The sequence below is a fragment of the Nerophis lumbriciformis genome, linkage group LG12, assembly GCF_033978685.3.
Source record: "Nerophis lumbriciformis linkage group LG12, RoL_Nlum_v2.1, whole genome shotgun sequence".
NCBI classification, from domain to species: Eukaryota; Metazoa; Chordata; class Actinopteri; order Syngnathiformes; family Syngnathidae; genus Nerophis; species Nerophis lumbriciformis.
Window position 1 is genome coordinate 21,440,646 of NC_084559.2, and position 15,246 is coordinate 21,455,891.

Consider the following 15,246-nt stretch of genomic DNA (forward strand, 5'->3'; position numbering starts at 1 on the left):
ACTATCCAGGTGAAAGGCATGATTTACAATTAATATTCAGCAGCTCAGAGGCAGTAGTGCAGCTCACGATTTTATGATGGCAATATACTGTAGCAGCATAAGCATATTTACCTCCCTGTGATCAGTGAGCCACTAAAAGTAGGTCCTTAACATTACCGTTTTTAATAACAATATCGCTATTACTTGGTTATTATTCAGGTCACGAAATGTAAATGGAATATTGTTTGCTTTTTAAAAAAATGTTTTTTAGTGGGATTTATGGGCCCAATAGACGCAATGACATCATGACTCCCATTAGCTCAATTATTAACTTACTTTGCTAGCTTTTATTTCAAGTTACAATACATTTTAAAAAAGACATATGTGTTCTTGATTTACAGTACATAAGGATTGCGAATGGTTGGCAAAAGTACAAAAAAGTGCAACTCCCCTTTAATACATTTATTGTGTTTCAGTCCAAAGTAAGTTGTTAATTAATGATTGATTATCCAGAATTGTTTCCGTTTTTTACTAAATGCAACAACATTAATACTGTAAATTGTCAAAGCAATAGACAAATACTGTAGCTAATTGGGATGACACCATGACATCTGTTGAGGAGGACAGTATATTTTTCAAATTGCATTCATAATGTGTGTCAATGACAAATTAAGAGATATAGCAAGGATATTTTAATGAAGAATGGGTGTATAAAGTGTGTGTATGTATATATATAATATATATGTATGTATATATGTATGTATGTATATATATATATGTACGTATGTATATATGTATGTATGTATATATATATATATATATATATATATATATATATATATATATATATATATATATATATATATATATATATATATATGTATGTATATATATATATGTATGTATGTATGTATGTATATATATATATGTATATATATGTATGTATGTATATATATATGTATATATATATGTATATGTGTATATATATATATATATACACATATATATATATGTATATATATATGTATGTATATCCAGTATTTATTTTAAAAATTATAATTATTTTTTAATCTCAATAATAAACACAAACTCAACAGTATAGAGTAACGAACTGAATAATATATATAATATATATATATATATATATATATATATATATATATATATATATGTATATATATGTATATATATATACATGTATGTATGTATGTATGTATGTATGTATGTATGTATATGTATGTATATATATATGTATATATATGTATGTATGTATATATATATATATATATATATGTATATATATATATGTATATGTGTATATATACATATACATATATATATACACATATATATATGTATATATATATGTATGTATATCCAGTATTTATTTTAAAAATTATAATTATTTTTTAATCTCAATAATAAACACAAACTCAACAGTATAGAGTAACGAACTGAATAATAATTACTTATCTTATCTCATAATTACTTTAGTTATTTATTAAATCTAAAATAACTGCGAACTAAGATATAGCCTGTTTTGCCAGATCATGTAAAAAATGTTGTATTGTTTTCAGTGTCAGCTTAAAATATGTCATAAAACCTTTGTAGTTTCCTGTGAGTGCTTTCTAGAAGAGAAGATGCAATTTATGTTGGACATGTATAACAGGTTAGAAGATTTCAAAGCTATAAAACATTGTTTCTCGCACTTTTTATACCAAGTACCACCTTAGAAAAAATGTGCCTCTCCAAGAATCACTATAATGACCAACATTAAAATACAGTAGCGTAGTAGGCCTAAGTTTTCATTAAAAACAAGGCAAAGGTTTTATTTAACAAGTATATTCAATATTTTGGCCACTGTAACATTACTCATAGTTTGAACATTAACATTGTGCTTGAATATAAGAAAATAAAACAATGTACTTTAATCAAGTGATTCTTCGGAGTACCACTAGATGGAGCCCACCTACCACTAGAGGTACATGTACCACAGTTTGAGAATACTTGCTTCAGGAAAATCTTAACAAAGTGTGGATTTTCTGTAATGTCGAAACTCAAAGAGGAAAGATTTTGGATCATTGCCATACTCATGCATTAATTACGTGAACAGTTGTAATGTAATAAATAAATTAGTTACCACCACTAATCCGTTATTTTTGACAGCCATACTATTTAGCAAGTAGGTATTAATAGGATGTAACATTACTTTTTGCGACTTAATACTGACTGAAACTCTACGAAAGAGTTTAATGGGAATGCTGACGCCGTAAGGATATATACTTTATACAGACAGTGCTATGTCTGCTTCCAAATTCAATTGGTTCTGTGATGGAGCTCGTAACAAAAAATACTTTTATCTCAAGTCAGTGTTGTCCCCCTGAAATAAATTCAAATCAAATTGTTCCATTACGAGCCTCCAAAACATCACAATTTTAACATGCAACTTTCTTTTACATAAGAAAGATACACTTCTAGATAACAAATATTGTATCAAAAACAATACAATCGAATTTAGTTTAAACTAGTTTTTATGAAGTAAAGTCCTAACAGTGTACAGCATTTACCTTGGAGAATTGGCTTCTACAGTACTGTGTCTCTTATGAGCTGCTTACTTGTCAAACACACCATCAGAAGCTTCTCCATATTTTCACGGATGAATGTCCGCCGTTAAAATGCCTTTGGCTGGCGTTATCATAGCCTATATCGACGACTTCTGCGAGTCTTAATCTTTTTGCTATTCCAAATAAACTTCACGCAAACCTTGGTCATGTTTTCATTTCAATTAATTCCTTAAAGGGGAACATTATCACAATTTCAGAAGGGTTAAAACCATTAAAAATCAGTTCCCAGTGGCTTATTTTAATTTTTTTTCAAAATTTTACCCATCACGCAATATCCCTAAAAAAAGCTTCAAAGTGCCGGATTTTAACCATCGTTATATACACCCGTCCATTTTCTTGTGACGTCACATAGTGAAGCCAACAAACATGGCGGAAAGAACAGCAAGCTATAGCAACATTAGCTCGGATTCAGACTCGGATTTCAGCGGCTTAAGCGATTCAACAGATTACGCATGTATTGAAACGGATGGTTGTAGTGTGGAGGCAGGTAGCGAAAACGAAATTGAAGAAGAAACTGAAGCGATTGAGCCATATCGGTTTGAACCGTATGCAAGCGAAACCGACGAAAACGACACGACAGCCAGCGACACGGGAGAAAGCGAGGACGAATTCGGCGATCGCCTTCTAACCAACGATTGGTATGTGTTTTTGGCATTAAAGGAAACTAACAACTATGAACTAGGTTTACAGCATATGAAATACATTTGGCAACAACATGCACTTTGAGAGTGCAGACAGCCCAATTTTCATCAATTAATACATTCTGTAGACATACCCTCATGTCAGCAGGCCAGGGAAGCTAGGGTCGATATTCTTCTCTTGATCATCTTCGGTGGCATAAGGGACGGTGTGAGCAAAGACATCCAGGGGGTTTAGCTCGCTCGTCTGCGGGAACAAACTGCCGCCATTGCTTGCCGTGCTACCGAGGTCCTTTGTCCCTGAATTGCTCACACACTCCGGCAGATTCAATGGGGGTCTGGCGGCAGATTTCTTTGACTATATCGTTGGAAATGCATCTGCTTTGAGTGTCGCAGGATATCCACACATTCTTGACATCTCTGTCGTAGCATAGCTTTCGTCGGTAAAGTGTGCGGAACAAAGGTCCAATTTCTTGCCACTTTCGCATCTTTGGGCCACTGGTGCAACTTGAATCCGTCCCTGTTCGTGTTGTTACACCCTCCGACAACACACCGACGAGGCATGATGTCTCCAAGGTACGGAAAACAGTCGAAAAAACGGAAAATAACAGAGCTGATTTGACTCGGTGTTTGAGAAAATGGCGGATTGCTTCCCGATGTGACGTCACATTGTGACGTCATCGTTCCGAGAGCGAATATTAGAAAGGCGTTTAATTCGCCAAAATTCACCCATTTAGAGTTCGGAAATCGGTTAAAAAAATATATGGTCTTTTTTCTGCAACATCAAGGTATATATTGACGCTTACATAGGTCTGGTGATAATGTTCCCCTTTAATTCAAATTTTTGCTCCCAACCTAAAGCATAACAATTACAAAGTTTACAAAGGTATAGAACATACATCTCTTCATTCTTTAGCACTTACTTCAAGGAACAAAACTGACAGAATTGTAACATTAAGTAAATAATTAAAAATACATATTAAAAACCCTTGCCATCAATTGCCAATGTCATTATGTCAAAAGAAAAAAAATCCACCCTGTTGTTTTTAGAAGAAAACCATCTACATCCAATGTCTTTGTCCCTCTTTATTCTTCTGTCTTGAAAGGTCAGGTTGTTGGTTTCATTAGTGTTGGAGGTGTGAACATCACTTCGATTTGATCTGGAATTATTTTTGTTGCAGAGTCCCACAAAACCCAGTTTTTCAGTCTGTGTCTCTGTGTGTACCGTACACATTCACAATAATTTTCAGTTCTCTACAATATGCATTAGCTATAAATGTTTGCTGCACTCAAAAGGATATCTTGGGATAAAAATGTTCTATTGAAATCATCTACAAAGGTTTACCTTGTTTGACGTTTTCCCACGCTTTTTGTAGCCTTTTTTCACAGTACATAGGTATCTTTGAGAAAGCTGTTCATCACATTAACTTGTGCTGTGTATCCCTGCGAGGAAAGTCTTAAAAAGCAAACATATTTAACCACAGTCCTCTAATCTCTCCAGACAGATGTAGCTATCGGGCCTTATTTGAAAAATCACGTTTGAGGTGCCATGAAATTATCAATGTCAGTTTGCAGTCTGGTGGTGGAAAATAAGTCTTTTTTTACCCCACATGCAAGTCTGCATTGCTTCTGTCTCTGTTTCTTTTGTTGTTTTTTCTTACCTTATTTTATGACAGCAAAGAGAATGATTTGTTTTCAAGAAATGTGTTTGTCCTTGAGACCAGACTATAGGAGAGTAGCTCTTTACCAGCCAGACATATTTTTGCCATATCTCCAGTGGGTTCTTCCGTCCGAAAAATGTATTGACAAATATGGATTACAACTGTGGAATGCTAAAAAGTGTAACACAGTCTAGTTCAACTTCCAGTGACACTTCTGCTGGTTGTAATACTGCACTGGATTTATAATTAAGTGCTTCAAGATGTGATAAATCAATCTATTCCACACAATATATACCATTTGAATTAAAATTTAAATCATGTATTTGACTCATCCATACTACCTACATACTGACAGATCAACTAATCACCAGCCTTTTTTAAAAATTATTCATACTAATAATCAAATGTTTTTTCTCTCTCTTTGCTGTAGGACTGGAGTTTGCTTACTCTGCTGCCCCCAAATCGATGCAGAGCGCTATCATGGGGCTCTTCTTCTTTTTCTCTGGGATTGGTTCCTTCGTTGGTTCTGGTTTGTTGGCTATTGTGTCCCTCAAGGCGATTGGCTGGATGTCATCTCACAAAGATTTTGGTAAGAGATGTAGCATGCATTAAATAGTCATAATTTGAAAGACAGCGATTCTCAAATTTAAAAATACATTTTGAAGGGAGTCATGATTTTTCATAAACCTTTTAAAATAATTTCTAGAACCCTACTAAGATCTGTGGGGACGTTTTCTATTTGGGAAAACATTAATTTTGTAACAATAGTCAGAGTTACCTTTAGTAAAGAGTCAGGACGCTAATAATACTAATACTGTAGTAATACTGTACAGTAATAATAATCAATCGTTAATTTTCTTAACTAATCAAGCAAAGGAAAGGAAATCAATTAAGCCCACCAAGAGAGGAAAGGGCTGTGATTTGCATTATTGACCCCTTAGCCAGATTCAACATTGCAGAATCCTGGGAGGCCCGCATACAATGACAATGGAGTTAAATTGAAATAATGATGCTTGTATCATCAATATGTCATCAACAGATGCTTTGCAATATTGTCTACACTCTACCACAACTAACCAATCGTGCCTTGAACTGCAAAGAGTTCTATGGATCCACTGCATTTGTGTGGACTTTAAGTTAAGTTAAAGTACCAATGATTGTCACACACACACTAGGTGTGGTGAAAGGTGAGGGGAGCAGTGAGCAGCAGCGGTGGCCGCGCCGTGAATCATTTTGGTGATTTAACCCCCAATTCCAACCCTTGATGCTGAGTGCCAAGCAGGGAGGTAATGGGTCCCATTTGTATAGTCTTTGGTTTGACTCGGCCGGGGTTTGAACTCACAACTAGGGATGTCCCGATCCAGGTTTTTGCACTTCCGATCCGATACCGATACTGACCGATACCGATACTGACCGATACTGGCACTGACCGATACTGGCCTATCCGAGCATGTATTAAAGTTTAAAGTTATTTTGCCTACTTAGTTGTCAGAATCATGTTGAAAAGGGTTTTAGTACTCTTGATAACAACTAGCAAGCTGAATTAGGGGAGTTTGAATAATACACAATGGTTGGTAACAAGAAACTGACCTGTTTATTCAAGGATAAACACAAAATAGACAAAATTATACATGACAAACAGAAATGGCATCATTAAACTAGGGCTGAGCGATATGGCCTTTTTTTAATATTGCGATATTTTAAGGCCATATTGCGATACACAATATATATCTCGATATTTTGCCTTAGCCTTAAATGAACACTTGATGCATATAATCACAGCAGTATGATGATTCTATGTGTTTTGATTCATTGATTGAGACTTTTATTAGTAGGTTGCACAGTGAAGTACATATTCCGTACAATTGACCACTAAATGGTAACACCCGAATAAGTTTTTCAACTTGTTTAAGTCGGGGTCCACTTAATAAATTGATTCATGATACAGATATATACTATCAGATATATACTATCATCATAATACAGTCATCACACAAGATAATCACATTTAATTATTTTCATTATTTATAATCCAGGGTGTGGAGGGGGGCGCCTGATGTAAGTGTCAAAAAGACAGCCAAAAGAGTTTGATATGAGAATAAATCTAAAGTTAAAATATAGGGTAGAAATGCACCCATTTGCAGGAAATGTAGTCTTGATTTTCAAAATGTTCTTTCAAGGCTTGCACGTCTACATTAAAACATTATTCTTCATACTGCATTAATATATGCTACTTTTAAACTTTCATGCAGAGAAGGAAATCACAACTAAAAAAATCACTAATTTTTTCATGCGGTGTTGATGTGGAAATTTTTGCCTCTGCATTTTGATGGTGTGGGCGTGTGGCACCGAACGGAGATAAGCGTCTCGACAGACGTCACAATATTTGAACAATGATGACGAAAACTGTTGTCTCTGTCGTGTCCGTGTGTCGAAAATTGTTATGCGCTTATTTTTTTATTTGATTTTGTGCGTGGCATAGATTTGCTACGCGCAGAGGACGCTTAAACAGTGCGCAATTGCACAGGCGAGCACCTTAGAGGGAACGTTGCTCGCACGGCTGCGCTAGCATCACAGCTAACGTTAGCCATGCTGCTACCTCTCTGCTCGGGGAGGACGTATACGTATGTGACGTATGAAGTGACAGTATGTGACGTGTGTAAGAAGGTGCACTTGCTGTCTGTGGGAGGGAGACACAGGAAAGAGTGAGAAGAGCCAGTCGTGTAATGCCAGCAGCTAAAAGCAACTGCGTGAGAATTGTGGATGTGTTGAAGGTGTGCTGGAAAATGCGGAACGGAAATTACGGAGCAGCAGAAAAGTGGAATGTATTATTTAAATCGGTGCGTTGGAAAACACAGACCGGAGTTTTTTTTTAAACTGGATCTGGATCGGCATTTTCCCATGCCTTGCCGATACGCAATTTTTGGCAAATATCGGCAGCCGATCCGATCCAAATATCGGATCGGGACATCCCTACTCACAACCTACCGATCTCAGGGCGGACACTCTAACCACGAGGCCACTGAGTAGGTAAATTGTTAGTATCGATTGAAAATGCAAAAATGTATTTTCCCAGGAAATATCTTAAGAATGTTCATAACTTTTGTTGATTTAAAGTCCACTTAAGGGGGTTCTAAATTAGTTGTGGAAAACGGAGAGTAAAACCCTGTGCAGTCCTGTTGTTTTAAGGAGGGTTTACCATAGTAAATACACATGTTAGCCTAACGACAAAAGGTTTGTGTAAATCTGTCCAAGTGGCAGCATGAATAACGAGCTGTTGGCAGAAGATAAATGGCTTTTCTACCTAGAGAAGGCTGCCAAACCAGATGCACATTTCCCTGAGCATGTGACAACATCAATTGTTTGTTCAAAAAACCTAATAGCTGATTAATTGGGTGCACAGCAGGTATGGAAATACTTTTGATAATATCTGCATAAGAAGATGGGTTTCACGCTTCATAAATCCATTGGTTTCTAATCTTAGCTTAATTTAAAGGCCAGTTAAAGTTAAGCCAGATTGTCTGTAAAATGTATTTTATTTGCAAAAACAAGTCATTCAAAAGGTGAGCTGAATAAATGGAACACAACTTCCTCGTGGCCAAAAATAAAAGACACATGACACAAAGCCTAAGTTTTAAGTACAGTCAGGAATCGTACAGTTTGTTTTGTGGCAGTTTTTCATGGTTTGTTAGGTGCTAGAGTCTTCAGGTCCTTTTCGCTCTCTCGGTGGAAAATATTCAACTCATTTCCATGGCCTCAGGCAAAACGGTGTTCCGTAAACAGCTTCTCTGGTGAACTGGGCCGAGTTTTACTGAGCTGAACTGGCCCGGAGATAGATGAGCAACATTAATCACAGGCTGGGGGTCTGATTACACCTCCCTGCTCATCTTAAGTAAAGCTGTCCCTGGAGCATTAACATGGAGAGGGGACTGCTAGTCCGGCATCACACAGCTTGATGCTGTCACTCTGTCTCCACCTGCTCATCACGAATGTAAGTCGGCATTCGTGGAGTGTTGCATTAAGAGTTGAATATTTTGAGTTTGAGTCTCGATAGTGTTGCCATCTGGTTGAGAAACTTCAAGGCTGTAAATCCATAATCATAGTATATTTTAGAACAAATAACTAAAATGAAACAAAATAATACAAAACATATTAAACAGAAGAAGATGAATTTAGCAATACAACTATAGTATAATTTATATTTGAAATTAAATATCAAATAAATGAGGTTTGTGGGCTTTAGAAATAAACCTAAGGAGTGTGACGCTCGGGTCGCATGGCGGCGATAAGTGACGTGTTCCGAAGACGCAGATAGCCGAGGAGGCAGCGTGCAGGTAAAAAAGTATTTAATGTAAGCTCGAAAAAAGGCACCGAAGCACAGGGAAGGCGATACAAAACAAACAATGCAGGACGACAGCTAAACTTACAAAAAGTGTGGAGCAGAGACGGATAGACGTCCGTCCGTAAACGATCATCAAAGTCCCGACAACTAAGATAGCAAAAGCGCAGCTTAAATAGTCCTAAATGCTAACAGCAAACAGGCGTGGAAGTGCTCAGAGACAGAAGTATGGGTGTCACGGGAAAACACCCATCAAAACAGGAAGAGCCACCAAAATAAAACCACAAGACAGGAACTAAAACACTAATCACAGGAGAAAACTAACTAACTCAAAATAAGGCACGGCCTGGTGTAACCAGCCGTCACAAGGAGTTCCTTAAATCAAAGCAAAATTGGACTATTTAAGCAACAGTCTGGTAGGTAAATAAACAAAAAAAAACATTTCATATTGTCGACATGTAATAAGAAGTTCTGCACCTCTTTCTTGTTTGTGGCATATACATCCATTTACAAATTAATTTGGTTCTTGAACAGGTTTCATTAACAACTAGTTTCTTTATTAAAGTAAAATTTCCATAACAAACATTGTAAACATGAATACTGTATTTTTCGGACTATAAGTCGCAGTTTTTTTAATAGTTTGGTGCGACTTATACTCAGGAGCGACTTATGTGTGATATTATTAACACATTACCGTAAAATATCAAATATTATTTAGCTCATTCACGTAAGAGACTAGACGTATAAGATTTCATGGGATTTAGCGATTAGGAGTGACAGATTGTTTGGTAAATGTATTGCATGTTCTATGTTGTAGTTATTTGAATGACTCTTACCATAATATGTTACATTAACATACCAGGCACGTTTTCAGTTGGTTATTTATGCCTCATATAACGTACACTTATTCAGCCTGTTGTTCACTATTCTTTATTTATTTTAAATTGCCTTCAAATGTCTATTCTTGGTGTTGGGTTTTATCAAATCAATTTCCCCCAAAAATGCGACTTATACTCCAGTACAACTTATATATGTTTTTTTCCTTCTTTATTATGCATTTTCGGCCGGTGCAACTTATACTCCGGATCGACTTATACTCCGAAAAATACGGTAATGGGTTTCAGACTGGACAAAAGTCCATATTTTAGAAAACATGTGTATACTCTGAACACAATCAGAATCAGAATAGTTTTTATTGCCATTGTTTGAGAACGGGTTCACAAACTAGGAATTTTTCTTGGTGCAATCGTGCAACATAAAACACATTTAACACAGAATAGGTAATAAAAAGAGCTGTAACTGAGCTATCAGATCTTCTTATTGTTCATGTGCCTGATGGCCGAGGGGAAAAAACTGTTCAGGTGGCGGGAGGTGTGGGTCTGGATGGACCGTAGTCTCCTGTCTGAGGGGAGAGGGGAGAATAGTTAATAATATAGTTAGAGAATAATATAAAGCTCTATAGCAGGGGTGGGTAAACTTTTTGGCTCAGGGACCACATTGGCTTTTAAAATTTAACACGCAGGCCGCGCGAGCACATGATGCATTTCAAACATACTTGCCAACCTTGAGACCTCCAATTTCGGGAGGTGGGGGGCGTGGCGTGGTTGGGGGTGTGGTTAAGAGGGGAGGAGTCAAGTATTTCATATATATATATATATATATGAAATACTTGACTCCTCCCCTCTTATTACTTAAGTATTTCATATATATATATATATATATATATATATATATATATATATGAAATACTTGACTCCTCCCCTCTTATAAGTATTTCATATATATATATATATATATATATATATGAAATACTTGACTTTCAGTGAATTCTAGCTATATATATATATAAATATATATATATATATATATATATATATATAAATAAGAGAAATACTTGAATTTCAGTGTTCATTTATTTACACATATACACACACATAACACTCATCTACTCATTGTTGAGTTAAGGGTTGAATTGTCCATCCTTGTTTTATTCTCTGTCACTATTTTTCTAACCATGCTGAACACCCTCTCTGATGATGCATTCTGCTTCGTCTCCTTGTTGTGTGCGCAGTTGTGCACTGCACTCTCTAAAAGCCGTAGATGTTATTATCACATATGCATGTACAGTAGATGGCAGTATTGTCCTGTTTAAGAGTGTCACAACATTGCTGTTTACGGCAGACGAACTGCTTTACGGTAGACGAAAACGTGACTGCTGTTGTTGTGTGTTGTTACCGCGCTGAGAGGACGTTAATGAAACTGCCTAACAATAAACCCACATAAGAAACCAAGAACTCGCCCTCGATCATTCTACAGTTATAATGTGATTGGGCAGGCACGCTGTTTATATTGTGGGAAAGCGGACGTGAAAACAGGCTGTCGACACGTCACTCAGGTCCGCCTGAATTTCGGGAGATTTTCGCGAGAAAATTTGTCCCGGGAGGTTTTCGGGAAAGGCGCTGAATTTCGGGAGTCTCCCGGAAAATCCGGGAGGGTTGGCAAGTATGATTTCAAATCATATCATATCTAAGAGTAGACTCCTCAAAAATGGTCATTTTAATTATAATACAACTATTTTCAACATCATCATATCAGAACATCAAAGAAACATAAAAATGGTGTTATGGTTGATTCTTACAATCTCTTTTAGTGGGAGCAGTGTTGTTGATCACCCTTTTTTGCCAGTACATTAAAGTTTGGTGTCAGTTTTGTTGTGGCAATTCTCAAAACAGATCTGAGGTGTCCATCTCTCAACTGGGACCTGTAGGGTGCTTTATTGGTGTTTATCACACAGAAAGTCTGTTTTCAGACATTGGTAGATCCAAACAGCACCAGCATCCTCTGTGCCATCTTCTGGATATTTGGAAATTCCGGTGAGCTGAATGAAGCATAAAACTCATCCAGTTTAAGCGGGTGGAACTTCTCCCTCAAGACAGAGTCACACTGGAGATCAGTCAGTTCCAACTGCATCTCCTGTGGCACCGTATCAGGATCTTGTGTGAAGGGACAGCACACCAGCTAGAGTGACGTGTCAATTTTTTCAAAATCAGAGAAGCGATGGCAGACATGCAGGCCATCTAGTGACTTCTTGTATATTGTCACATATTGTGGGACTTCTTTCAGTGTAGCCATATTGGGAAAATAAGTGAATGACTTGTTTGACATTTGTTTTGAAAATACAGTTAGCTTGGATTTGAAGACTATGACATTTGTGTACATTTCATGTACAAACTGGTATTTGCCTTGGAGCTTCACATTCAGCTCATTCATGCATGCCAGTATGTCCACAGCAAAATCTAAATCACAAAGTCACTCAGCTCAGGGAAAGTTTTTTTCCAAGTTGCTCCAAAAATGAGATAATCTCCTGTTTTAGCTCCCACACACGTTGCCATAGTTTACCCAAATTTAACCAGCGGACTTTGGAATGGTAAAGAAAGTCCTGGTGGTCGGTGCAGTCTCTTCAAGAAATGTAATAAACTGACGAAAAGCTTTATAACTGGCTTCACTTTGTGGTTAAGCTGCAATATGGATTTGCACAGTGGCTCCTGGTGGATTATGTTCTGTAAAAAAAGTACCTCCTGTTGGGGGTTGTACTCTTTCACCCTCTACTGGATTCTTTTAAGTAACCCAATGTTTTTTCCAGTCAGATTTGACGACCCATCTGTGGTAACATTAGCTAGCTTACTCCAAGGCAGTTTGTGTCTCATGATAACTCCCGCCAGGCTGTTAAAGAATTCCTCTCCTCGCTTTTTTCCTTTTAGGGTTTCCATGGCCAAAAACTCCTGTTATCTCAAAATTGTCATTAAAGGGGAACATTATCACAATTTCAGAATGGTTAAAACCATTAAAAATCAGCACCCAGTGGCTTATTATATTTTTAGAAGTTTTTTTCAAAATTTTACCCATCACGCAATATCCCTAAAAAAAAGCTTCAAAGTGCCTGATTTTAACCATCGTTATAAACACCCGTCCATTTTTCTGTGACGTCACATAGTGAAGCCAACACAAACAAACTTGGCGTAAAGAACAGCAAGCTATAGCGACATTAGCTCGGATTCAGACTCGGATTTCAGCGGCTTAAGCGATTCAACAAAATACGAATGTATTGAAACGGATGGTTGTAGTGTGGAGGCAGGTAGCGAAAACGAAATTGAAGAAGAAACTGAAGCTATTGAGCCATATCGGTTTGAACCGTATGCAAGCGAAACCGACGAAAACGACACGACAGCCAGCGACACGGGAGAAAGCGAGGACGAATTCGGCGATCGCCTTCTAACCAACGATTGGTATGTGTTTGTTTGGCATTAAAGGAAACTAACAACTATGAACTAGGTTTACAGCATATGAAATACATTTGGCAACAACATGCACTTTGAGAGTGCAGACAGCCCAATTTTCATCAATTAATATATTCTGTAACATACCCTCATCCGCGCTCTTTTCCTGAAAGCTGATCTGTCCAGTTTTGGAGTTGATGTCAGCAGGCCAGGGAAGCTAGGGTCGATGTGAGCCAAGACATCCAGGGGGTTTAGCTCGCTCGTCTGCGGGAACAAACTGCCGCCATTGCTTGCTGTGCTACCGAGGTCCTTTGTCCTTGAATTGCTCACACACTCCGGCAGATTCAATGGGGGTCTGGCGGCAGATTTCTTTGACTTTATCGTTGGAAATGCATCTGCTTTGAGTGTCGCAGGATATCCACACATTCTTGCCATCTCTGTCGTAGCATAGCTTTCGTCGGTAAAGTGTGCGGAACAAACGTCCAATTTCTTGCCACTTTCGCATCTTTGGGCCACTGGTGCAACTTGAATCCGTCCCTGTTCGTGTTGTTACACCCTCCGACAACACACCGACGAGGCATGATGTCTCCAAGGTACGGAAAACAGTCGAAAAAACGGAAAATAACAGAGCTGATTTGACTCTGTGTTTGAGAAAATGGCGGATTGCTTCCCGATGTGACGTCACATTGTGACGTCATCGCTCCGAGAGCGAATATTAGAAAGTCGTTTAATTAGCCAAAATTCACCCATTTATAGTTCGGAAATCGGTTAAAAAAATATATGGTCTTTTTTCTGCAACATCAAGGTATATATTGACGCTTACATAGGTCTGGTGATAATGTTCCCCTTTAATCTCCCTGATGAAAATCAAAAGCTGAGTGGGGTCCCGAATGTCATTACTTTCATCCAGTGCTAAGGAATGTAATGTAAATGATTGTTTTTTTATGTTAGTACAAGAGGTTAGTTCCAAAATATAAAGAAATTGTGCATTTTGTGATAAAAGCATGAAATTTGGTACACTTATAGCCAAAGGCATTCTCAAAAGATTTGGATGTGGAGCCATGATGAATTTTCAACATGGCGCCCATGGCAGCCATTTTTCAAAATATCCGCCAGCAACAACTGTTTTCTTATGAATGATGGATTTAATATGATATTTCAGACTTATTTACCATTCATAGTACTTGGTAAATGTCTTTTGGATAGTGGATAGTTAAAAAATTAAAAATGGCCACCAACTGGTTAGATATGGATGATCTCTATGTTTAATTATACATTTATCTTGATGCAGAATTAGAATTGGGAACTTTGGAATTTCTAAGAATCTTCTTTCTATCTCAAAATACTCATGTTAAGCAAGGGAAACCTAGGGTCTAAGACTAGTCACACTCGCCTTCACAGTCCCCCTCAAGTGACTTTGACCAGCCCCATTCGCACGGTGAAGGTAGTTCTGGTGTTGACACCAGGACTGTACCCCACACGTGCCCTCCTTGGTATACAGCTCTCTTAACATGCTCTTCTAGGGCAGCCTTGGTAGGGGGGATTGTTTGCACATTGTGCCTCTTTGCAAATAACTTCCTCCTTGCCGTATTGATTTCTGTACATGTGCTGGTTCGGTCATAGACTAAGATAACAAACCTCTCAATTGTGGCCATTATCTCCTGTGGTATGTCATCTGGGGCTGAAGACACTTTCAACAGGGCATGTGTAAGTTCTGGAAGCACAGAC

At 37.5% G+C, this 15,246-nt stretch overlaps 1 protein-coding gene and 1 pseudogene across 5 annotated transcripts in view; one reads left to right on the plus strand and one right to left on the minus strand.

Moving 5' to 3' along the window:
• The window catches only part of slc15a4 (solute carrier family 15 member 4), a 97,438-nt gene that overhangs the window by 46,183 nt on the left and 36,009 nt on the right, over positions 1–15,246 (plus strand). For all 5 annotated transcript variants that reach the window (XR_009817848.1, XR_009817850.1, XR_009817849.1 and 2 more), the window contains exon 8: positions 5,333–5,491. Coding sequence is in view for 2 of the 5 variants with exons in the window: in XM_061986093.2 (XP_061842077.1) it covers positions 5,333–5,491 (159 nt within the window). In the remaining 3 variants the exon portion in view is untranslated. The remainder of the gene's footprint in view (positions 1–5,332; positions 5,492–15,246) is intronic.
• Positions 12,047–13,011, minus strand: LOC140679274 (general transcription factor II-I repeat domain-containing protein 2A-like; annotated as a pseudogene).